Below are 27,572 nucleotides of genomic sequence, written 5' to 3'. Positions count from 1 at the left end.
CATTTGATTCACTCAAGTGAATTTTAATAATTTCAATGCGTTGTTGAAGCGTGTATTGTTCCATTTTTATTAATGGCGTAGTTTCTACTTTTTAAAGTAACATCTACCGAAATAGCGGGCTATTCAAAATAACACCTCTTATTGGAAAACCCTAAATATGACTATTTAAATTACGTCTATTAGGAACTTTATTGTGAATTGTTTATTTTTTTTTATCAATAGTATTTTAACCAAATTTAATTTGTTTTCTTTTGTTTTTAGAAACGATTTAATCATTTTTAATATCACCCAACCAATACCAATATTGGACGAAGTTTGGTGTTTCCACGAATCCCTAAACAAGACAGATAGAATAAGAATGGAAATCAAGGCTTTGAATAATACCGAAGAGTTCGGTGTCACTGCAATAGAAAACGGAAACTATTGGTGTCTTTGCATAAACAAAATAGATTATTATTCAATCGACTCAGAAAAGGTTGTATTTGTGAGAAATAAACATTTATATAAAAACACATCCGTGATAATGATAAAAGATGTTGAACTCTTACGGTATTTGCTGGATATTCAATCTCAACATTCAGATGATTTGAAACGAAAACTTTGTCCTAACGGCAAATGCCCAAAAGATCTCAATACAAGAATTATGATAACCAACAGTGAAATTTTAGATAATGTTACGATATCAGAGAAATTGGACTACGGTGACAAAATATTGTTGCATGTCGCTGAGGGGGATCGCATTTTGTTAAATTACTTTCTAAAGGAGGATGTCATATTCACAAGGAAACTGCTATTCTGCGAGAATGTTCACTTTGTCCCGGAAACTAAAATAGGTAATATATATATTTTTAAATATTTGTATTTTTAATTGATTAACACAATTTATGTTTGAAAATATTAATTTTATAAGCTCACCCGTGCGATTAGTAGTCCAATAAATTATGTTTGCAATATTTAATCTTTTAAGATCAATCGTACGATTCGATAATATATTTTTCTTTTTTAATTTTCTTTACTTTTATAACAATTACGTTAAAGTAAAGTGAAAGTTTCTCAGTTACTGAAGTGATCTATTTTTGGGGTATTATGCCATATTACGCTATCTCCTTCTCTACCCAACGTTTTGGACAGCATTAAAGTGTCAGGGCAGATGATGGATATTGTAATGCTGTCCGAAGCGTTAGCTAAAGAAGGAGGTAGGGCTACTTTGTATTACAGGTATGACAGTAATTCTGTCATTATAAATGTCACAAAATCTTTGTCATGTAATCATAATTTTAATTATATTTCATAATATTGAAATACAGGGTTTTCCAATAAAAGGTGTTATTTTGATATTCATTCGTAAAAAATCAATGGTTTTGTTGCTTGTGTGACACGTAGCGCCGTCTTGTTGAAAGTAAACGTTGTCCAGATCAATACTATCCGATTCCGTCCATAAAAAAATCATTAATCATCTCTCGATAGCGATCCATTCACCGTAACGTCGCTCCAGCCTCATTTTCGAAAAAGTAAGGTCCAATGAATTCTCCGGACCATAAACCGCACCAAACAGTCACACGTTGAGGATAAAGAGGCTTTTCAACAATAATTCTTGGGTTTTCCGAGCCCCATATGCGACAATTTTGTGGAAATGGGCCTCATCACTCAAGATGATTTGCATTTGATTCACTCAAGTGAATTTTAATAATTTCAATGCGTTGTTGAAGCGTGTATCGGTCCATTTTTATTAATGGCGTAGTTTCTACTTATCAAATGTCAAAAAATGACAGCTTCAAAAGTAACATCTATCGAAATAGCGGGCTATTCAAAATAACATCTGTCATTGGAAAACTCTGTATCATTAGAAATTTTAAAGAAATTAATTTTGGTGGAAGATCAAATGTGTGAGGAGTAATAATAAAATAAAATAATTAATTATTTATTTATGTGCTATTAATATAAATATAAAGTTAAAAGTAAAAAGTATACAGCATAATGTTTCAAGTATAATATACGGAATAAAGTGTAAATGTTAAATATAAAGTTAAGTATGAAGTATAATTTACGGTATAAAAGTTAAATATTAAGTTAAGTATAAAGTATAATTTACGGTATAAAGTGCAAGGTTAAATATAAACAAAAGGTTAAATATATACAAAAGGTAAAAAAAAAATAAAAAAATATATGTCATTAATACTTAGAAGAATTATTTGCCAACTATGCAAATGATGATCGATTATGAAGGTAGCGATAATATAATCAATAATGTTTGCTTCGTTACTTATCTATTGATACTTGCGCACAAAAATAAATTATGCATATTTTATATGATAATAGACTTTGGGGATTAATTTCAAGGTTTTTATAATCTAATCTATGACAGCGAAATATTATTGATTAAATATTCTTAATCTACGATATCAGTAAAATTAATTTTTCGATATCTATTGACGAAGTTACGAGCTTTCAAAGTGAACATTTGTTAAATTTATGTAATTTTATCTCATAACGTCAAATGCACTACAATTCATAATTTGATTGGCAGTGCTGACGTAAATGTACCGTGATGTCACATTCTTTTCGGTCGGCCGCAAATATAAACGTTTTGACGGCTTATATATTCAGCATTTTCCAAAAATTGAATCAATAACGAACCTTTGGTTACGATCAAAATTAAAATTTCAAAAAAATATTTATTGCACAAAGATACAGAGTATTCCTATTTCTTCCAGCTAACCCAACAAATACAAATTATATTACATAACCCAACAATTACATATTAAGGCGATGCCATACGTAGTAATGCAAAATCATGTGTTTTTGGTTTCAAAATTTGGTCGCCTAGAAATGTTTCAGATACTTAAATTAAATATTGCGAGTAGAATACATCTTGGCCTTTGAAATGATCGAGTATTTTTAAGATAAGTCTTTTTAGAAGCCCAGAAAAAAATAATGTATAAGGCCTATGAAAACTGCTTTAAAGTTCAAAATCTACTCCTTACGAACTCATTTTCGGTTATCATTTTATTGTATGGTGTGGCAAATTAAGTTATTTATAAAATTATCGAAAAAAAATATATTTATGCCTGAACATCCACAAAATAAAATAAAAGGCACTTTTTGGCCATGTTTTTTTCTTGCATAAATCGAAACAGGCGGATGGTGTTAAGCGGAAATTTAAACCTTATCGCCATCTACGTAAGGGTTGTTATTGATAGCGGCTCAATTTAAAATATTACACGACGTAGTGCATTGCCTTAACAAATGTATGTAAAAAAAAAAAAAACAAGGTATTTAATTTATGTAAGGTATTCATTTAAGGTGTTGTGACATTTGTTTAAAATAAATGTTTTTATCGATGATTTAAATTTGAGTATGTCGGTTATTTGTTTGATGCTACGTGGAAGCTTGTTATATATTTTAATGATCAAAACATGGGTTACCAGATAAAGTATTGTCCCGGTAAGACTAAGCGGGGTTCAATTCCCAATTGTCACCTTTTTAATTTATGTGTCTTTTCGATTTCATATTTTTCTGTTATTCGTTAATAATATCAGTGTATAAAATACAGGGTTTTCCAATAAAAGGTGTTATTTTGATATTCAATCGTAAAATATAAATGGTTTCGTTGCTTGTGTAGCACGTAGCGCCGTCTTGTTGAAAGTAAATGTTGTCCAGATCAATACCATACAATTCCGGCCATAAAAAATCATTAATCATCTCTCGATAGCGATCCATTCACCGTAACTGTTACTCTAGCCTCATTTTAGAAAAAGTAAGGTCCTATGACTCTGCCGGACCATAAACCGCACCAAACAGTCACACTTTGAGGATAGAGAGGCTTTTCAACAATAACTCTAGGGTTTTCCGAGCCACAGATGCGACAATTTTGCTTGTTGACGAAGCCACCGAGGTGGAAATGGGCCTCATCACTCAAGATGATTTGCATTTGATTCACTCAAGTGAATTTTAATAATTTCAATGCGTTGTTGAAGCGTGTATCGTTCCATTTTTATTAATGGCGTAGTTTCTACTTGTCAAATGTCAAAAAATGACAGCTTCAAAAGTAACATCTACCGAAATAGCGGGCTATTCAAAATAACACCTCTTAATAGTTTTTTTTTGATAATTGTTTTGTTGGTTCTGTATAATGTGTCAGTCGAAAATGTAATAATTTAGATGAAATGCACAGGTCACGATGTCATAATGAGAACAGACCTCTGCCGAGAGTACAAATGTGTGGGCGACTATAGATTCGGGGCCGTTTGGAAAATCTCCAACATAAACTACTGCAAACAAAACATCACGAACTTAGTAAGTATTTTGTAAAATTTCGTTGCACAAAAACAAATATTGAGTTAAGGTGAAGGGCGTATTATTTATTTTATTTTTATTTTCTATACGCCTATTGGGCTTTCACGTTGGCTACGTGAAATTGTTACAATTTTTTTTATGCAAGTATTACTAATAAACAATGGTTGCAAAAAATAATAATTACTTACATTGGAAGACATGGCACGATCAAGTGAATCAGATGCTTAAATCGGGCCATGTCTAGTGTCAGAATAATAGAAGAATATGTACGATATGAATGAGGCAAGGAGTGTGTGTATCAAGTTACATTACAATGGTTTACAAATTAAATTTTTTTTTTTTTTTTTTTTTTTTTTTATTTAGTTACTATATTACATTTTTTTAAACATTTTTATAAGAATTATATATATTTATATGATTAATTGATATAGATTTTTATAGTCCTCCTCACTAGGAGATCCTGTGCTGAGGGGGACTAGGTTTTGAATAATTTTTCAGCGACTTCTATGGTTCGACTTCATGTTTTGGGTAAGGGTTTCCAGAAACTTCTACGACGATGTTTTAAATATGCTAGTAAGTTCTTTTTCCGGTAATTCCTTAAGCCAAGATTTAATGTTCTTAATGCAGTTGTTTTTTGTTTTGATTTGTTTGATACTAAGTGGGAGTTTGTTATATACCTTTACTGCTAAAAATTCAGAGCTTCTTTGTCCAAAGGTAGAGTTACACTTTGGTATAGTTAGTATCTCTGTTTTTTTGGCTCTGGTATTATGAGTATGTGAGGTGTTTTCCTGAGAATTATTTTTGAGGTGTTGTACCAAAATGTTTTTGGCATAGATTTTCTGTATGCTTGGAACGTCAAATTGTTTAAAAATTTCTGTTGTTGATGTCCTTATGGGAACCTTTAGTATGGTCTTTATGATGCAATTCTGAGTTACCTTCAGCTGTTTTATATGTTTTGATACTGCTGAGCCCCATCCTATTATTCCATATTCCAATTTGGAGTGGCATAAAGCATAGTAAACTCTCTTTAAATCCCTAGCTGACAAAATGTTCCGTAATTTTTTGAAGAAGTAGATGAGTTTAGTTAACTTTTTTGAAGTTCGATCAATGTGTGAATCCCAGTGTAGTTTATCGTCAATTTCAATACCAAGATATTTTATGCTTTTGGTTTGAGTTATAATCGAGCAGGAACATTGAGGAAATTTTTTTTGACATTCATGTAGTTTGAGTATATGCTCATTCATTGGTTGTCCTCTTTTGTTTTTGGAGAAAATTAAATATTTGGTTTTATTCACATTTAATGTAAGGGAGTTTGCTTTAAGCCAGTTTTGAAGAACAGTTAGGCCATGTTCAGCCTCCTTATATGTGCTTGTCCAATCTTGTTCATGGAATAAAATTACAGTGTCATCTGCAAAGCTCATTATGTTTCCTTTGATGGGAAGATTCATAAGGTCATTTATGTAAATTAGAAATAGTATAGGTCCTAATACGCTTCCCTGGGGGACACCGTACTTAATTGGTAGAGTTTTGCTCCTTCTTTTACCAATTTGTACAAATTGTTCTCTTCCCGTTAAGTAACTTCTAAGTAGGTTTAGGGTTGTTTCGGTTATTCCATTTTTTTTAGTTTTAAATACAGTATTTCGTGGTCAATGGTATCGAAAGCTTTTTGAAGATCAATGAAAACTGCTAGGCATTTTTTGCCTTCATCCAATTTTCTAATAATTGTATTTGTTACATTAGCTATAGCGTCACCAGTACCCAGGTTTTCCCTAAAACCATACTGCGTAGATGATAATATTTTATTAGAATCCAAAAATGTAAGCATTTGTTTTTTTATAACTTTTTCTAATATTTTTGATAGTGTAGTTAAAATACTAATTGGTCGATAGTTTGATACATCATTTTTGGGACCGTTTTTATATATTGGAATGATCGTAGCAATTTTAAGACAAGCAGGAAAAATACCATTTGATATTGACAGATTTATAAGATACGTCAGTGGGTGGATTAACTCATTTTGTAGATATTTAATTGATTTGCTTGATATCAGTTCATTTCCCGATGAAGTATTTATATTTAGGGAGGCTATAATATTTCTTATTTCATCACTTGTTATCTTGACAATATTGAGGCTGTTTTCTTGATTTACATCGTCAATCCTCACTGTATTTTCGATAGTACTAATTGAATTTTGTTTAATTTTATTTGCTAAGTTTGAGCCTATATTGCAAAAATAGTTGTTTATAAAGTCAAGAAGTTTGTCCGGGTGTTCTGTAAAAGATGTGGGAATCTCATCAATGTTTAATTCCTTAATGCTATTGTCATTATGTGAGGCTTTAGCATTAGTTATTTCATTTATGATCTGCCAGAGTTTACGTGAATCATTATTACATTCATCAATCTTGTTTTTATAGAATGTTTCTTTAGCATAACGTATTACATTTTTACATGTATTACGATATCTTTTGTAGAATCGAAGTGTTAGGATATCATAAGGGTTGTTTTTGACTTTTTTGTGCAGTTCATCTCTTTTTCTGATTGAGTTTATAATATTCTGACTAATCCAAGGTTTAATGTGTAAATTTTTATGAGATAACTTTTTTTCTATGGTTTTGGTGTTTGATAGGATAATGTTCTGTAAAACTTCTATAAAATAACTCCAAGCAGTATCAGTATCATCTTTTTCCAGAAGGCTTGTCCAGTCATTCACTGTTAACTCGCATTTGACGTTTTCCCAATTTGTTTCAGATTTCGTTAGGAGTGATTTCTTTTTTTGGTTTACATATGTATTTTTTTTTGTAATAGATAGAATTATTGTATAATGGTCTGTCAGTGTGGTAGTACAAATAATGGCTTGAGTTTTTCTATTAGTTTTACAAAAGATATGATCAATGCAAGTTTTGCTTTCATTATATACACGTGTTGGTTCATCAATTAGGCTTTTATATCCATGGTATGCTAGTGTTTGCATATAATCAAATTTTTTTGGATGGCCATTTTCAAGAATATCAATATTTATATCACCGATGATAAATACATCTTTAGTTCTTTTTAGTAGACTTAGTTGATTAGATAAGGAGTTGAGGAATGGTTCTAGATTTTGTGTAGAAGGAGATCTATAAATTGCGAGTATTGTTGTGTCATTACCGATTGATATACTTAGACAGTTTGCATTATTGATACAGATCTCTCTGACATCAGCTTCTATATCTTCTTTAATATATACGATGACACCATCATTTTTTGTGTTGTTCATTATTGTAGAGTAAGGGACATAATTCCCAATTTGTAGGGGGTAGTATTTATCAGTTAGCCAACATTCAGTAAGAATAATAATATCCCATTTTAAATTTAAGCTTTTCATCAATATTTGTAGTTCATCAAAGTTTTTATTGATACTTCTAATATTCTGGTGCATTATGTTAAAATTATTGTTTATGGATGATATGTTTGGTATGTTTGTTGTTAGTGCGTTATTCATTTTCTCAATTTAAATTATTAAGTGGATTAAGTAATGTTGTTCATATTATTCACTAAATTATTTTCACCATATCATCAAGGTGCTTAATGTAGATAATTTTATCATCTTGTTTTTTGCGTATCATAACTTTACCCTGTTTGTACCATACATATTGGTAATTTTTTTCTTTTGATAATTGTTTTGTTTTCCATAGGATTTCTTTATGATACGGGCTTAATTCTTCCCCGATGAAGATTCGAGATGTCGCCAGATCCTTGATTTCATTATAATTTATTTCCTTTTTCTTATCAAGGAGGGAATCTCTTTTTCTTTTATCGGAAAAGGTCACAAGAAGTTTAGGAGGGGCTTCATTTCGTCTGTCTGAGACTCTCGTGACGTCAGTTATATCAGTGTGTAAGAGGTGGATTCCTGCTGCGGCAGCAACTTTTTTAACAATTTCCACAGGTTGTTCGCGGTTTTGTTGTGGAATTCCTGCTATTTCCAAACTATTAGATTTTGATAACGTTTCCAAATCAGAAAGTCGGATTTCAAGTTTTTTAATAATCATATTTTTTTCCATTTGGTCTTTTTTTATATTTTCAAAATCTGTTTGAATCGCTCGATTTAAATTATTTGAGACCTCAATTTTTTTTAACATCTCATCGTATTGAGCACTGATAAAATCAATACTTTTTGTAGTTTCTGTAGTTTGTAAATCAATTTTTGTAAATATATCTTTTTTCAGGGTTTCAAATTTTTTATCAATGTATTCAATAATCTTATCCATGTTCAATTTATCTTCCGAAATTATTGGGGTTTTGCTACGTGTGCTAGACATCACTATTTTAGTAAGTTCACAAATGCCCCTCTTTAATTATGCTTGATGAAAAATTGATGGTGGCAATCACTATTTAATATTTGTTTTATTGCATAGACAAAGTCACCCAACTTGACATTTAATATTTTTTTACTTTAATTAGTTTTTGCGCAAAAATCACTCACACTTTGAAATCTTAACTAAAACTTTTGATCCCACAAAACGTAGAAGGTTTAAACTTTAATTTAAATCTATTTATTGTGGCTTTAAACAACTCCTATTAATTTTTCGGCTAGTTTATAAGGGACGCGGAAATTTCAGATCTTAGCACTACAGTTAACCATAGACGAGGATAAATAAATAAATAGGAGGATAAATAAAAAAAGATGTAACCTAAAATTAACAATAACAATATTTTGTAATGAATCGAATTAGTTATATGTTAAGGATGTCTGTATCATTTGCACATTTGTTTGAATAATAAATACATAATCTGTGTAGGTGAGGAATTGGTTAATTTGCTTCATAAATTGTTTGTGTACGGTGAGATTGAAATAGGTACTTATGCCTAGAGTGCCGAGTTGGTACTCTTAGACTAGACTCAGAAGTTCGCAACGGTCGGACTCCGAATTTACAATTTAAAAAATTATAATAATAATATGTAAATAATACATAATCTGCTCCCTGCAATTTTGAACTTACACAATTGTTAAATCTGAGGAGTCAAGCACGTGAATTTTTTAAAAAGTTAAAAGGAACGGAAAAATGTCCAATTCTCATTGAATGAGTGAGGAATTAATTTTTGGAGAAATAGGGGTATTTGTGAAAGTACGGTTTTGATGGGATAGAGGTGGGTTTTGACTCTGTATTGAGTCATAGCAGGCTCCACGCATTTCAACAACAAATAGTAAAAATGATGGCGACTAGCAAAATAAATTAAGCAATTTCCTATTTAGATTTTGATCTAGTGGAACACAGGCTACATTGAAATGACCTTTGTTCGAAGCTGTGTTGTCACAACACAGAATATGCACAGAGATCGTATTAGAAGCAGCCTGTGTCTGTTTTATTGCCTCTGGAATTGTCCAATTCGGCACAGCAATAAGTTGTTCTCTACTCAAATATAAATATCCTAAATGATATCATTATAGGAAGATGTTCTTCTTTGCATTTCCGAATATCCAAAGCAGACAACAGTTTTCAGCTCGTTCTTTTCGATTTTCCGTGAGAGTTCGTTGGATAGAAGACTTAGGAAATTCGTCAAAATTAAGATCTAGTGCATTGATAAGTAGCTTGGATAATAAACACAGAGTCTCTTATGCTTAACTTACATAAGTCTAAAGGAGCAATTATATGCTCTTGGTTACAGGAGAAAATTCTTCTTGTAAGTCGATACTTTCACCAGAATTAGACAGAAGTTTCGACCCAGTTATTTGATATTTTACGAGTACATCTCCCACCAAAAATATACCGTTATTAAGGCTTCACAATTTCACTGACAAGATTTAAATTCAACACAGTACGTCTTTTATCAAAACAATCGATAATAAAAATGCAAATAAACCATAAGAAAAAAAATGATTTCCATTCTTAATAGTTTTCAGTGAACTTTCAATTTCATTTTGAACTCTTTTGGGCTATGTAGTATGATCTTATTTTAACTTCTCCAGATCCTATTGATTAAATTGTCAGACATATTCATATAATATACATGTGTAATAAATTATAACAGTTGTCATGTTCAGTAAACATGACGAATGGAACTGACTAATAGAAAAGTGACAACCTGGTAATAACGCTTCTTGCTGCTGTCTTACGATGAAAAGATGTTGTTATTTGTTAGGAGCACATAATAGAGAATATGGTTGGGACCATTACATCAAGCGCTAGAAGTTTTATCAATGATGTTGACAATTGCATCTGTGCAAGAACTGAGAACCAGCTCGGCTGTGGAATGGTTTGCTATATAGGCTCTGAGGGAAATGATTTTCTTCAGTGCCTCCTGTGTGGAGTTACTTCAAAAAGCATTAACATCATTCAATGGCCAATACAATACGAACTTACTCGGCTTTTCCAGTTACCAATGCATTAGATATATCTTCAAATGGACGCATTCTGAAATAAATAAAGTATGCGACTATAAAATAATGGACAATATTTCTGTGTTTAGAAAAAGTTTAATTAGAGTTGTTCCGTAAAGATAATTTCTAACATCTCAGGTTCGTTGGTTGATTTTTTGCTGACTGTTTTGACCGTTAAATTTAATTGTAAATAGAATTTTATAAAAACATATTATTTTATGAGAGTGTATGTAAATTTTATAAAAGTATACGTAAGAGTTGCATTTAAAATCAATAATCTCCCCACAGCTTAAGAATTAGCCGGTGTTCTACAACGAGCGAAAGATGACACGCAAAAGCCCACAATATTAATTCATATTTGTTAATAAAATAAAATACTTTTTGTTTTAAAACCTCGAGTTTTTAATAATTTTTAGAGCCGACCGGTTTCTTAGACCTTACCTTATCGATCGTTAATAACAAAATTGATTTTAGTTTATTTCGTAAACCCTCCTATACTGATATTGTAATCCACAATACATCGAATCATCCATTTGCACATAAGTTCATTTTTTCGTTTGGTCACAATTCCAATGTCAGATAATAATTTTGAATTTAAAACCAAAAGTATTTTATTTTATGAAATGTGTCAAATCACAAAATGTGGAAATTCTAACTATACAATTGTAAATGTTCTCCAAAATGCCCTGGAAAGAATCTCAGACTTGTGATGTTCCGTAAGAAACCATTCATCTGTTCTGAATGCAATTACTATGTTATCCAAATTGACCCTGGTAATAAATTACATCTTTGCGATTCTTTCAAGGATAAAGAAACCATCCTGTCACTTCGAATGCAATCAACAATGTTCTCAAAATTGGTTACGACAGCATCGCCATTCCATTGTAAGAATATTATGTACTAAATACACAATTTGGCTGTCCTGAAACGGGAATCCTTCCCAGTTGGACAGACAAAGGTTCATTTTGTTTGTATTGTTTGTAATTTATATACATATAAAAAATATTGCTTTCTACAATAATATCATTTTTGTTACATAATTTTATGATTTGAGATTCTGACGGCCAAAAGTATTATCGTGAATTATTTTTGGCATTATCAGGGCATATTTATTTATCAGGGCAGATTTGTAGATTGTGGTGAAGTGTATATTTTTGCATGTAGAAAGTTTTATGATAATTATATTGGCATGTTTAATATTCCTCAATAATTATAAAGATATGAAAAAATTACCAGGTATTTCCAGTTAAATCTCCTAAAGTATGAACTCTGAATTAATAAAATAACTGTAATTTTGACTACATAATATATTAATAAAAATATTCACTTCTTATTTTCGTGTTCTGTAATAAATTAAATAAATAACACAATTATAAATTTATGACGGACAATTTATTAATGAGGATAATTGAGATGGCACGTCAATGTTATGCATTATTTTCTCTTAACATAGATTTGATGAGTAGTTTTTTTCCACAGGATCCAGCTGAGCAGATCCTATATGTGATGCAGACTATGAATGCTATGATGGACTTTCCTGTTAGTATAACTAGTCTCGAAAATGCCGCAACCATGGTGGACGGTCTTCTAAAATTAGGACAAAATGATACAATTCCTTTGGAAATCCCAAAAAATTTGGAAGCTTTAGTTTGTAAAGTGATTCTGCCAATGAATCACAGTCAAATAATAACAATCCAGAAACCAGACGTGAATATTGCTATTTTCACCGCAGATAATTCTGAACAAAAATCTATTGTTGGAATAAAAATTTCTTCTGATCCGGATGAAAACTTGATCTCCTCATTTGAATTCTTGAATTCAGGTATGTACGATTATTGTTTTTGTTGTAATGTATGCATTTTTTCTGTTCACACGTTAATATCCTTAATAAATAATAACTCATCTAGCAAATATATTATGATAAATGTCGGTATTTCGATAATGTTTTGTATTTATCTTTATCCATGAAATTGGACCTGGACCTTACTACTTGGCAATTAAAGTATGTAATATTAGGGTGGTTACAAAAAATCAATGTTGGAATTTTTTTGTGCTGACCCCCCTTAAAGTTGCCAATTGGCTAAAAAATGAGATTGGTGAAGTTAATTAATTGGATAAGGTTAACCTGTGCCTCATCAAGGTTGAAGTTTAACCTTCTATAAAAAAAATTTTTTTTTATAAAATATCTATCAATATTGCAAGATTTAATTACATGTGCTGTCCAGATTTTGCTTTATTTATTTTCTCAATTGGTACATAAAAAAGGGTGTAGTTAAAACTGTTTTCAAAGTAAATACAGCACAATCCAAATTGAAAATGATGGATTTACGAGAAAAGAAATGCAAAAAGGTATAAAAAACAAGAAGAAATAATGTTCAAAGTTTTATATTTTTTTTAACTTCCGATTTAGTTGTCCGGGTTAAGTCTTCCCCAAAGGAAAAAACTTAACCCTTCCACTCACTTTTCCACAAATGATCATCTAGTCAATCAACATTATGTAAGTGCATTATATAAGCAAAGTAAATACAAAACAATACAAGAACAACACGTCAAATCACCAGAGATCAAATGGGAAAATAATTCACCGTCTCCAGATATTTTCATATCAGAGGGTTCGGCTCGGTAGAACTTCTAACAGGGCCTATAAATCCTACTGATCCCTCAATATAAATATTTAAAAAATCTTTTGTTATCCTACATGTATTCAAAATGACCGACTTTTGCATCTTTATATATAATTTTTTTGATAGATCTAATACGCCTAAATTTTTAATTAGAGAGCTAGGTATAATGCCAGTAGCCGAAATAACGAATGGTAATATTTTTATAGTCTGAGAATGCCAAATTCTTTTTATTTCATTTCCTAAATCTGTGTATTTTCTTATTTTTTCACTAACAGATTTTTGAATATTACAGGAATTTGGAATAGCGACATCAATGATATAAGTTATTTTTTTAATTTTGTCATGTAAAACTATATCGGGTCTATTATGACTAATCGCTCGGTCTGTTAGTATAGTTTTATCATAATATATTTTATAAAATTCGTTTTCTAAAAATGAATTTGGTTCGTATTCATAATATGGTACTACATTACGGCATTCAATCAAGTTATGTTTAATTACCAAATTTTGGTGAATTATTTTTAAAACTTGATTGTGCCTAAATGTATACTCGGACGGTGCTAATATAGAACATCCCGATATAATATGTTCTATAGTTTCCGGAAAAGCCAAACATTTTCTACACAAATCATCAATTTGATTTGTATCTTTGATTATATGCTTTCTATAATTTTTAGTATTAATGACTCTATCCTGAATGGCAAGCATAAATCCTTCTATTTCTGCGCTCAACTCTCCAATACTCAACCATTTGTTTGACGAAATTTTGTCAACATACGTTTGGTTGAGATAATTGAAGTGTTTTGCGTGTAAAATTTTATTTGACCAGGAATCTAATAATTCCTGGTTGGGATTTATAAAAATGTTGGCATTCTCATCGTATAAATTTAAAGGTGTAATATTTCTATCTGCCTTGCAAATTATTTTGTGCATTTCTGAGCTATGAGCTTTCCTATGGAAAAAAGTTCTTAGCATTTCTACCTGATTATGTTTCAAAGAAGTTATTTTGACTATACCTCTACCTCCTAAATTTCTAGGTAAATTAACTCGTTCTATAGCTGAATTTGGATGATGGCAATTAAACTTTGTTAGCTTAGTTCTAATTAATCTTTCTAAGTTATCTAAATCTGTATTAGACCATTTAATTATGCCAAATGAGTACGTTAATAGAGGTATTGCCCAAGTATTTATTGCTTTTACTAAATTTTTAGCAGATAGATTGCATTTTAAAATTTTCCTGATCCTAGTTTGAAATTTAATCCTAATATCATTTTTAATACTACTATGGTCTAATCTATTTGATTGTGGGTATCCTAAATACTTATAAACCTCATCCCTTTTCATACTAGTAATTTGGAAATTTCTAAATATACTCTCGTCCCCATCTACAATTTTGCCTTTCTCTATATGGATCGTTCTACATTTATCTAAACCAAAAGTCATTTTGATATCATCTGAAAAGTTTTTAACTACCTCGATCATTTTCTCTAAATTTTGTTCAGAATTTGAAAATAATTTTATGTCATCCATATATAATAAATGCGAAATTGTACTACTCTCCCTTGTATTACCCTTAACTTTTATTCCAAACTTGCTTTTAATTAACATTTTAGATAGAGGATTCAATGCTAAACAAAACCAAAGAGGACTCAATGAGTCTCCTTGAAAAATTCCTCTTTTAATTGAAATGCCCGGTATTACTATTTTCTTACCTTTTAAATTGATAAGTAAATTGGTATTCCAAAAGGACATAATATTTTCCAGAAAGCTAATAATAATGGGGTTAATTTTATATATATTTAATACTTTGATCAGCCACGAGTGCGGGACACTATCGAAAGCCTTTTGGTAGTCTATATAGCAAGTATGTAAATTACGTTTTCGAGTTTGAATCTGTTTTAGAATTACAGAATCGATAACTAATTGTTCTTTACATCCCATATGTTTTCTGCGACAACCTTTTTGTTGTTCAGATAAAATATTTTTTTCATCTAAATGAGTATATATTAAATCTGTTAAACAAGAGGTTAAAATTTTGTATATTGTCGGTAAACATGTAATGGGTCTGTACTGAGAAGGATTATTAATATGTTCGCTTTTGGGTAACATATAAGTAATGCCCTTAGTTAGAAAATTTGGAAAATTTTGAGGTTGACTGACAAATTTTGAAAGATTTTTTGCCAAAAGAGGATGTAAAGTAGTCAGACGTTTGTACCAAAAATTATGTATCCAATCGCAACCCGTGGCTTTCCAATTATGAGTATTTTTAATAATTTTGGTTAACAATTCAACCGATATATTAGAAAAACTCATTTGTTCAATACCTGAAAAATTGAGTTCTTCATTTTCTATCCATGGAGTTGACTCGTTATGTTTTATATCTTTACTCCAAATTTTAGTCCAAAAATCGCGCATATCTGATTCAGATGGCAACGGAATATTATTATTCGAAATAATATTTTGTTTATCGTCAAGTTTGGAATAAAATATTTTTTCATTTTTCTGGAATAATCTATTATTATTTTTTTTATTATACGTATAATTATATCTTTTTAATCTACTAGCTTTTACGCCTAATTTTTGTTTTAATAAATCCAATAAATCATTGATTATATTTTCATTATTATGACTATCAATGTTATAGCCAAATTTTCTACCAATTTCATCTACATGTCTCAAAATTTTCCTACTTCTATTTCCATTTTTATATTCTATTACTCTAGCTATGTTACTTCTTAAAAATACTACATCATTTTCTAATCTAATCTGCCATTCTGGTTTACTATAACTATATGATCTATCGTCAGAGGATGATAATTTAATTCCTAACTTATTACAAACAGTAATCGCACTAGCGTATACTATTGTATGAAGATCTAAAAAACTAATTTCGTCAAATATGATTTTTGGTAAAATTATGTTATTTAATTCAAAAATTAATTTAGATAATTTCTTTGATGTATGCAATTTCGGTAATTTTGGTCTAACTGTTGGCTCTACATCTATATATCTGTTTATATTATTATGAAGTAAGTTAGCTAATTCTACTACATTTTCATCAACAAAGTTTAAATTTGCAATGTTGATTTCCCTAAGATTATAAATAACGGCTAAGTTATTTGAATCTACTGTAATATCATTGGACATTTCGACTAGAATATTATCCAAACTATCTACATTCAATGCATCTGATATGACATTATTACTTGTGTTAATTTGTTCTAAATTATTTCCCCTTTGCAATCTATCTGCTACTTCTCTTTTAATCTGTTCTAATGTGACTACAGAAATTAAATTATTTTTGAAAATAGCTCGCTTTTGGTCTGCTAATCTTTGTTCGCTTACTTGGGCAATCGGATAATTTTGTGAGAAAAGTAAATGTAATTTTTTCCTATATAACAACATATCTGTTTCTACTTTGGTTACATAAAAATATGAACGAACAATGAACATATTGACATCGTTCGTCCATTTCATTCGCTGTCTAGGAATACCTGCTTTTGTTTTTTGGGGTCTAAGACTATCCATGTTCATCTGTACAGATGACATAATAATCCCCTGTTCATCTACGTTGGTTGCAAATGACATTGTTGTCATTTTGCAAAACAACTTAGAGATGATTGTATCTTTACTACTACATTCCAGTAACCAAATCAATAAATAATTTTCAATGTGATCAAATTAAATATTCTAATCAAACTACCTTTCGACATAACAAATCTATAATTTCCAATTCAACTACCTTTCAACATTACGAATCTATGATATATTATATTCCAGAAAAACGTTATCAACATAAAAATATATTATTATTTTTTTCAAATGAATGTCAAATATTGTTGTTTACCTTGGTTACTGGGGTCCTCAAATAATTTTTTTTAAATCCTATTTATTTACCTAAATATCCTATGGCTTACTGGCAGTTTATTTATTGCGTTATCTGATATATTCTTCTTTAAATATTTATATGTTTTGGGATCAAAGCTAATTCTTTTCTATATGATATTACAAAAAATAATCAGAGAGCAAATGCAAAGCATATGCCTTAACTAGCGTTGCTAAGCAATATACAAAATAAATACAATACAATATTTAAATACAATAAATAAATAAATATAATAAATAAATACAATATTTAAAATATACAAAAGAAAGAAGTTATTATTATTATTATTTACATTTACAATTAATTATCAGATTAAGGTGGTAATGGCTTAGATAACGTGGCTTTTGAAGAGTCAGGAAAATTTTTTCGACATTCCGATACAACTTGTAACAGAAAGTGTTGTTGTTCTTTGTCTTATGTCAAACAGGAATTGAAGTCTTGGATTAATTTTACCCCTCTTTCAGTTGTGTCATTGACAACCTTGAAACAGTTCACTATATTTTTTTGCTTTTAAATAATGTGTATTTTCACACCATATGTCAGGATCCGTATTTAAAAATTCAGTATCAATTTCAAATCTTTTGAAAGATTTGAAATTGATACTGAAGAGAAAAGAGTTTGAATTGAATCAAAAGAGTTTGATGAGTAACAAAAAAATCGATATCTTTGTCCAATAAATTATCCACTTGATGGAGACTGAATTTTGCTTTCACACCTCTATCACATGTTTGTTCTTCAATTGGAATTAATTGTAGAATTTTTACAGCCATGCTTGTTTTGCACTTTTTTCTAAATTTTCATCGAAGAAAGAAAATACGACTTACTCAGGATTGAGGTACCGCAGATGATTTATCATTTTAGACAGTGCCTTGTCTGCAAGTTCTTTATCGATTTCTCTATATTTTACAAGAGATTTTAAAAATTGTAGGTCTTGGTTGGGGGCCAAAGTGGGTTTGGGGGCGTTAAACCACGCTTTTACATAAATGTTTACTAAAAATAAACAAATGTCAGTGATAGCTTTTTTTTCTAAATTTATTAATGTAAATTGATCCCTGAAAAGATATATTTTGATACAATAAATGGTCTTTGCCATCCATCTAGCGTGATGAATGGCACAAGGAACTTTGAAAAAAGTATCTTATCGTATGTCCTAACACAACTAACGAAAGTTGAATTAATTCTTTGTAATCATCCCATGGCTGTTGGTTTTTTAATTGTTCTGTAAAAAAAAATTGATATTTCATCTGAATTCCCTATTTTATGTCTAATATTTTTATCTTCAATAGCAGTTTTGTATTTTGTCTTGTCTAGCTTCGACCACCCAGTCTGAAAGTTTTTTTAAATATTTGAGTGGGGTCCAGTAGTTGTGCCCATTTTTAAATCAAAAACTGATTTGAGAATAATTTCTAAAATATGGTGGCGACATGCTAAATAAAGAAGATTTTTCTCTAATAATTGCTCCAACAAAACGCAAGTTCCGTTGAAGCGACCAGTATTTACCGCAGTGGTATTATTATATATTTTTATATGTTTTATTATATTATTATATGTTTTATTATATATTATATTATTTTATTGAAAATGATGTTGTTTATTATATTGTTTAATAATGTATAATGTTCAAAGGAAACAAAATTTGATCAAAAGTGATTGAATTAAGTTTTTTTTTTACAAAAAATCGTTATTTCATATTTAATCTCGATGAGGCACAGGTTAACATTATCCAATTGAGCTAAAACTTTCCAAATCTTATTTTCTAGACAAATGGCAAATATTAGGGGGGTCAGGCCGGCATTAAGACGAAAATATTTTTTCCCCTTATACCTTGTAACCACCCTAATGTAATATCCTTTCACGTAATAAAATATACGATCCAATTATATTTATATAATCATTAAAAAAAACCTTATGAAATAACAATCGCTACCGCTTAACTTTTGAAGTCATAAATTAAACAGTATTCTTCTTTCTCTTATCCCTAATTTGTTTTTTCGGTATATTTACACTTTATGATATACATTTTGATGGTAGAATGTAAACCAAACGTTACCTCTAGTATCTTTGAAAAAGTCGTGGTAAAGTCAAAGTGTGAGGTTATTTGTGAAGAAGCAATTTTAATAGTATTTTGCTACAAAAGGCAAATTTGATATAGATCGATAATAATAACCCAAAATTTCAAGCAGAGAATTTTTTACTATTGGGGTAATAACTTATGGACCTATTGAACCAGGAAGAGGGAACGTTTTGTACCATTTCTTGAGAAACCACGTTGGGAGAACTTAGAATCAATATTAGTATTTTTTCTACGTTTTAGGTAGAATGATAGTATTCCGTGGAATTGGATATATACATATATTTTTTTGTATGTTTTTCTTTAGTTATAAAAAAATACCCTTCATATCTAAAATTAATCTTTTGACAACCTATTTCTAAGACATTAAGGACACTTTACAATAAATGTCAAACTTATTCTTTATAGTATTTAGGCATAACCCACGAAGAGCAGCAATGCTTTTAGCTTCTTTAACATCTGTCGGTAGTTCATTCAAAATCTTAAATCCTTTAAAATAGAGATTATTTTGGGTTCCCGACAAATTTGTTTTTGGAAGTCTAAAATCTTCACAATTTTTCGTGGGGTAGCCTTGTATTGCGAAATTAAAATTTCCATTCTTACTGACGGAGGGACAAAAGATTATATACATTTTTTTTTTTTTTTTCAGATTCACCCACGGATTATTCTGAAGAGGGTATTATTTTGGTTAATGTGTCATCAATTCTAAGCAACCAACCGTCTGGCGGTGCGCAGATCTCGTTTATAGTTTATCGGAACGACAAAGCATTTTCAAACACGAAACAACAATTTGGGGACGATCTGAAAAAATTCAACGGGAAAATCATCAGCATACAAATGGGAAATATTTCTAAGCTTGGTAAAAATGAATACGTAGATTTACATTTTAAGACTAACGTGAGTAAGATAGGAAACGAACGTGAAAACAAGGCGTGCGTTTTCTGGGATTTTGGTTTGGGACCCACAGGCCAGTGGTCTACTGAAGGCTGCGAGTTTCTGGGAGAAACCGACCTCGAAGGCTGGGAAACCTGCAGATGTTATCATCTCACGCGTTTCGCTCAGCTTATAACCATGCATGGTGCCCACAACCAAGATAAACTTGAACATGTGGTGAGTAATTTTCACCATCGAGTGTTGACATATATTTCCATTTTTGGCTGCATTTTATCCATCGTCAGTCTGTTTATTGTTTTCTTCACAGGAATTCTATTGAAGACCTGGAGAAATGGCTTGGTTCAAAAGCTTAGGATGAATCTAGTCGCCTCAATGGAAATTATGCTGTTCAATTTCTTGTTTGTTTCCACACATGACTTAAATGACAAAAACTCATGCACAAACACATGCTTTGTCTCCGGAATTATTTTACATTACTCTGTTCTTTCAACCTTTTCTTGGATGTTTGTGATATCCTTTTTTTACCATCAAAAGATTGTTAACGTATTCAAATTCACGAAATATTCTGAAAACTCCATACTGTTGCTTGCTCTAGCTTTTGGGTGGCTGTTTCCCTTGATACCGATGATTCCTCTTCTGGTTTTTGATTCTGACAGCTATTCAAACAATTTAAGTAATTACTTTTGCTATCTGAGCGGATACAGATTTTGGCTAGCATTTGTTTTACCTATCTTCATATTTATTATTTTAAATACTGAACTTTTGTTTAGCATTTTTTATTCTATTTATCAGACCTCGCGCGACTTACATGCGAGTATTTCAATAGAAAAAAAAATCGTTCAGGACGTCAGAAGATTCACTTTCCTTTTCTATCAATTCGGACTAATATGGATTATAGGGCTCTTTTCAAATGACTTATTCATGGCCTATCTCTTTTGCATAAATGTTTCACTTCAAGGCTTAATTCTGAGTTACATTTTCGTTTTGGGGGATAGAAATACTAGGAAGCTGTGGCTTTCCATATTAAAATTGTCTACAGATGAAGAAGCATCTTGCGTGACATCGGAAATATCTAGATCTAGTAGTAACGTTGAGAAGGAAAACAATTCTGGAAGAAATGTATTTGATCCTTGGCATCAATGCAGTAACTCAGGGAAATGTGACGAGTGTTTCGATGAAGCATATTTAAAATTATTAAATGAAAAGGCGCGAGCCAAATCGAATCCAGGCTAAAGACAGAGATAGCACCACACGTCATAATAACCAAAAATTAATCACCAAAACATTTTTTGTATTTTAAATACTATCACCAAAGCTTCAGCTATGCAACTCAAGAAAATTAATCTATTGCTGTCAAGGCAAAAGTCCAGCACTTTTCGGTTATACCTATGATCCTGAACAGAGAGGCTTACAGGGAAATTTTAATAAGGTTAAATTCAGGAACTCAACAGACTTGACACAATCAATTGAATTAAATATAATTGCTTGCTATACATATACAGATGGTTCTTAAAGCTAATTACAAAACTATACAGGGTAGACGTTTTATAAATAACGTATTTTACATAAGTTTAAGGTAACAAAGATAAAGTTTTTTTTAAAACTGGTACAGAAATAACATAAAACATTTGAATGATTAATCAACTTAAATAGTATTTCTACCTACTCTTGTGTTAATTGTAACTATAACTAAAAAAGTAGTAATTAAAGTAAAAATATTTTTTATCGTAGAAATATACCTAGTCATAGTAAATTTATTTAAAGGGTAGCGAAAATAATTGTTGGTTCTAGTATTGGAATTTTTATAATATTCAAACCCCAATTCAGACCCCTTGCGACAATTAGTACAATTATGTATTCATTCTTTTTGTACAACCTTATGTGATAATGTAAATATTATATACTTGTATTTTCAACACACTACGCCTGGGTGGGACTCAAACGCGATATCAACTCGGCCACCGATCGGGACATACCGACATACATTTGTATAATTATTAGTTGTAGTGATTTTTTTTGTATTTTTTTTTTTTGTATTTTTTTTTTTTTATAGTGAATACCTCACAAGAGTCCCAACTGCTCCCGTCTGGAGCCAGTGAGACTATGGCATCCCCAATTGGGGGATGTTGTGAGGCTGAAGGTAAGTGGGGAAGGGAAAGAGGAAGGTGGGGAAGTACCTGGCTATTCAGATCTAGTCACTAAACACGGCTAAAGCCATTTGGAGCAACGTTTCAATTCTGAATGGTGGTCTTACACCAGGGCGATACTGGTAGTATCTTCCACTCTGATATTCCATTTGTTTATTATTTGTGTTTTTTTACAATAAATATACAATGTTTACAAGTCATACTGTTTTAATTTATACTACACTTCCATTAAAAGCATTTGCTTGTGGATGGAAGAGGAGTGTACATTTGCGAAAAAATAATATAACTAGGATATAAAGTAAAAAAAATTACAAAATAAAAATCCATACAAATTATTGTATTTGGAAGGAAGAAAAAATATACATTATGGAGGATAAATAGAGTATAGTAGGATAATTTGTGAGATTTTCAAGTGAAACTAGGGGAATCAGTTTTTTTGTTAACGATTTCCCTAAAATATTTTTTTTTATATACTTAGTTCAATATTTGTTTTTTTTATCATTAATGCTTCTAATTTCTTCTGGGAATTTATTAAAGAAATGTTTTCCTTGGTGGGTATAATGGTGTTGGTGAAAAGAAGTGTGTAGTTTAGGGCATGCAAATATATATTTAAGTCTGGTTCGATTTTCAGCTATGAATGAGTATTTATCTTTTTTTTATAATTTGAATAATTAAAATTTTCGTAAATAAGTATTTAAATGTAGGAACTTTGAATTCTTTGAATACGCGTTCAGTGGGGAAGTCTGGAGGTTTATTTAGTATTATTTTTATTATGACTTTTTGAACAATTTCTATGGGGGTCAGGCTAGTTTTGTAAGCTGCTCCCCAACTGATAATGGCATACTGCAGAACAGACTGCAACGGCATTTATGCTAGCCTTCTAAAATATCAAATTGACAAACTTCAATCAGTGTTTAATGCAGCAGCAAGGTTCATAACCGGGGTTTCAAAATCTTCGAACATTTCAGAACACCTTCACTGGTTCAAGTGCCCTGAAAGAATCCAGTAAAAATTGTGCTGGATGGTATTTAAATCCATCAATGAAATGGCCCCACCCTACATCTCTGAACTATGCGTCCCGGAAAACACTGGTCTGAGGCAGTCAAGTCTTAGATCAGCAACATCATCAGCGATAGGCAGACTGATAGAACCTATGCGCAAGCGAAATACTAAGTTTGGTGATCGCGCTTTCGGAGTATCTGGGCCGAAGGCTTGGAATAAACTCCCTCCGGAACTAAGATCCACAACAAGTCCAACAGAATTCAGGTCTAAACTAAAAACTTACCTTTTTAAGTTGTCGTACCCTTAAATTAAATATACCATTCCTAAGAGAAAGTCCAGTTATATTCAATTTTCCAATTATGTCCTAAATCCTGTATCTAAATTTCGCTAATAAACAATTAGATAATGTTAATTAAGTGTTAATCTCAAGTGACTTACCAGGTAAGTATTGTACTGTATATTATCTCCATAAATAGTTAAGTAATAACATAGATCACTATGAATGTATTATAAGTTTGTACAGCGCCCTTGAGATGATTTTGCACAAAAACGGCGGTATACAAGTCATCCAATTATTATTATTATTATTAATGCATAATATTTATATTGAGAATAGATTTTACGTTGATAAGAAATTTCTGATTCGTGAGAATATATAAATTGATTTCCTAATTTTCTTTATTGTATGGCAGATGTGATGTTTCCATTTTAGGTTTTTATCAATGATTATTCCTAGATATGTAATTTTATCAGTTGTTTTCAGAAATGAGCATGTTTGTCCACAAATGTTAGCGTCGTTTTATGTGAGAGAATGATCATGTAGGTTATTTGAAGATTTGGAGTTGTGCTGCTGGTATTTATTTCAAAGGGGATGACATATGTTTTTCACTATTTAACGACAGAAGGTTATAGTCAAACCATAGTTTTAGATTATTTATATCTTCTGTGTCTTTTAAATTAATATTTTCCAAAATTCTTTCTTTAACTATAAGGACTGTATCATCCGCATAAGAGACAATTTTTCCATGTAATGGTTGAACAAATATGTCATTTACATATAAAATGAAAATTACCTGTCCGAGAACTGTGCCTTGTGGGATACCAAAATTTGACGTTTCTTGGTCGCTAGTCGTGTCATTAATTTTAACGTATTGTGGGCGATTTGTCAAATAACTTTCTATCCACTGGGCGGCTTTATCATTGATGTTATTAAATTAAGTTTTTTAATAAGCTTTACGTGAGAGTTACTATCAAAATACCTTTCTTAGGTCTATAAAAATTCCTGCGCATTTATTGCCTTCATCAAGTGCTGAGTATGTAAGTGATGTAACATTTGCTATTACATCTTGTGTGCTTTTTGTTTTTATGAAGCCGTAATGATTGCGGTGTAATATTTTATTTTCCTCCAGAAAATCTACAAATTGTTTTTTCACAATATTTTCAACATTTTTTGCTATATTCGGTATTAGAGATATCGGTCTATAATTTGAGGCATTTTGTGGGTCGCCATTTTTAAAGATAGGCGATATTAGAGATTTATTTATAATATGTGGGAAATATGCCTTTGGTCAGACTGAGATTAATAAGGTGATTAAGAGGTGTAAGTAAATTTTCATCGTTTTGAGTATTTTGAGATGTTTTAATTATTTTTACATTTAATATAAATTTTTATGTTAACCTTTTTTAAATGAAAAACTTATTAAAATAAAATCAAACAACAATAATTCTCGGATAGGGTTCTTGTTAAATGCGATGGCCCTTATTGCGATTTCATAGTTGCTTTCTTAGGCTTCTTTCAGTATTACACTGAATGTAACAATTTCAAAATGTTTGTTTTCTGTCTTATTTTTTATCACAGTATTTTTTTAAATTTATTTTTGGCATAATAAATCTAAATGTAACTGTACTAAAACAGGAATATCTTCATAGTAGGACGGTCAAAGCACTACCGTAGAATCGTTACCAGGTAATGTTAAGGAATGGAAATTTCCAATTAGTGCGATGCCTATCTACGCTAAAAATCTATATTGAGATATTTTATTAATAAGATGAAATAAATTAAATTATTATTACAATATTAGATGCTAAATCAATATGTAGTTTTACTCGGAGAAGCATGTACTGTAAAATTCAATCATCATCTCCAGAAAAGTTACCACAAAAAAACTCAACACATAAACACGCTACAATGTTCACAGAAAACTTATTAATCCCAAAAGCAAACAAAAATATATTTCAAAAAGGACCACACTATATGGCCATTAAAGTATATAACAACCTTCCACGTAGCATCAAACAAATAACCGACATACTAAAATTTAAATCATCACTAAAAACATTTTTCTTAAACAAATGTCACTTCACCTTAAATGAATACCTTACATTAATTAAATACCTATGTTTTTTAATGTTTATTTACATACATTTGTTAACATGTAATTGTTGGGTTATGTATTATAATTTGTATTTGTAACCTATAAGCTATAACCTTTGTACTCTGTATTTTTGTGCAATAAATATTTTTTTGAATTTGAATCTTTAATCTCGAGTTCAGGTTAGTAGCTTAACTAAGAAGTAGTGTAGATTGCGGGATCATGTTTTGGTAGGCGTGTGTCGATTGCGCCTTTAATCTCGAGTTCAGGTTAGCGTCTAAGAAGTAGTCTAGATTGCGGGATCATGTTTTGGTAGGCGTGTGTCGATTGCGCCTTTCATCTCGAGTTCAGGTTAGTAGCTTAGCTAAGAAGTAGTGTAGATTGCGGGATCATGTTTTGGTAGGCGTGTGTCGATTGCGCCTTTAATCTCGAGTTCAGGTTAGCGTCTAAGAAGTAGTGTAGATTGCGGGATCATGTTTTGGTAGGCGTGTGTCGATTGCGCCTTTAATCTCGAGTTCAGGTTAGCTTCTAAGAAGTAGTGTAGATTGCGGGATCATGTTTTAGGAGGCGTGTGTCGATTGCGCCTTTCATCTCGAGTTCAGGTTAGTAGCTTAGCTAAGAAGTAGTGTAGATTGCGGGATCATGTTTTGGTAGGCGTGTGTCGATTGCGCCTTTAATCTCGAGTTCAGGTTAGCTTCTAAGAAGTAGTGTAGATTGCGGGATCATGTTTTGGTAGGCGTGTGTCGATTGCGCCTTTAATCTCGAGTTCAGGTTAGCTTCTAAGAAGTAGTGTAGATTGCGGGATCATGTTTTAGGAGGCGTGTGTCGATTGCGCCTTTCATCTCGAGTTCAGGTTAGTAGCTTAGCTAAGAAGTAGTGTAGATTGCGGGATCATGTTTTGGTAGGCGTGTGTCGATTGCGCCTTTAATCTCGAGTTCAGGTTAGCGTCTAAGAAGTAGTGTAGATTGCGGGATCATGTTTTGGTAGGCGTGTGTCGATTGCGCCTTTAATCTCGAGTTCAGGTTAGCTTCTAAGAAGTAGTGTAGATTGCGGGATCATGTTTTAGGAGGCGTGTGTCGATTGCGCCTTTCATCTCGAGTTCAGGTTAGTAGCTTAGCTAAGCAGTAGTGTAGATTGCGGGATCATTTTTTGGTAGGCGTGTGTCGATTGCGCCTTTTATCTCGAGTTCAGGTAAGAAGCGTAGCTTAGAAGTAGTGTAGATTGCGGGATCATGTTTCTGTAGGCGTGTGTCGATTGCGCCTTTAATCTCGAGTTCAGGTTAGCTTCTAAGAAGTAGTGTAGATTTCGGGATCATGTTTTGGTAGGCGTGTGTCGATTGCGCCTTTAATCTCGAGTTCAGGTTTGTAGCTTAGCTAAGAAGTAGTGTAGATCGCGGGATCATGTTTTGGTAAGCGTGTGTCGATTGCGCCTTTAATCTCGAGTTCAGGTTTGCTTCTAAGAAGTAGTGTAGATTGCAGGATCATGTTTTGGTAGACGTGTGTCGATTGCGCCTTTAATCTTGAGTTAAGGTTTGTAGCTTAGCTAAGAACTAGTGTAGATTCCGGGATCATGTTTTGGTAGGCGTGTGTCGATTGCGCCTTTAATCTTCAGTTCAGGTGAGTAGCTTAGCTAAGAAGAAGTGTAGATTGCGGGATCATTTTTCTGTAGGCGTGTGTCGATTGCGCCTTTAATCTTGATTTAAGGTTTGTAGCTTAGCTAAGAAGTAGTGTAGATTCTGGGATCATGTTTTGGTAGGCGTGTGTCGATTGCGCCTTTAATCTTCAGTTCATGTGAGTAGCTTAGCTAAGAAGTAGTGTAGATCGCGGGATCATGTTTCTGAAGGCGTGTGTCGATTGCGCCTTTAATCTCGAGATCAGGTTAGCTGCTTGGCAAAGAAGTAGTGTAGATTGCGGGATTATGTT

At 31.5% G+C, this 27,572-nt stretch overlaps 1 protein-coding gene across 1 annotated transcript; it reads left to right on the top strand.

Annotated features, from left to right (window-relative positions):
• The first annotated feature begins 735 nt into the window (after nt 1–735).
• LOC149414844 (adhesion G protein-coupled receptor D1-like) lies at nt 736–21,362 on the top strand. The gene is made up of 4 exons (XM_089643400.1): nt 736–833; nt 4,175–4,296; nt 12,134–12,476; nt 19,885–21,362. Exons 2-4 carry the CDS (start codon nt 4,189–4,191, stop codon nt 21,360–21,362), a joined length of 1,929 nt encoding a protein of 642 aa, XP_089499526.1. The 5' UTR covers nt 736–833; nt 4,175–4,188.
• The last annotated feature ends 6,210 nt before the right edge of the window (nt 21,363–27,572 follow it).

This window comes from Hesperophylax consimilis, chromosome 19 (assembly GCF_061612785.1).
Source record: "Hesperophylax consimilis isolate HC1 chromosome 19, BYU_Hcon_1.0, whole genome shotgun sequence".
Classification (NCBI taxonomy): Eukaryota; Metazoa; Arthropoda; class Insecta; order Trichoptera; family Limnephilidae; genus Hesperophylax; species Hesperophylax consimilis.
This window is presented reverse-complemented; position numbering and strand designations above follow the sequence as displayed.

Coding starts and splice junctions, on each gene's coding strand:
- LOC149414844 (XM_089643400.1), top strand. CDS start 4,189: ATGAGAACAGACCTCTGCCGAGAGTACAAATGTGTGGGCGACTATAGA. Junction 4,297..12,133: donor AACAAAACATCACGAACTTA/GTAAGTATTTTG, acceptor TTTTTTCCACAG/GATCCAGCTGAGCAGATCCT. Junction 12,477..19,884: donor ATTTGAATTCTTGAATTCAG/GTATGTACGATT, acceptor TTTTTTTTTCAG/ATTCACCCACGGATTATTCT.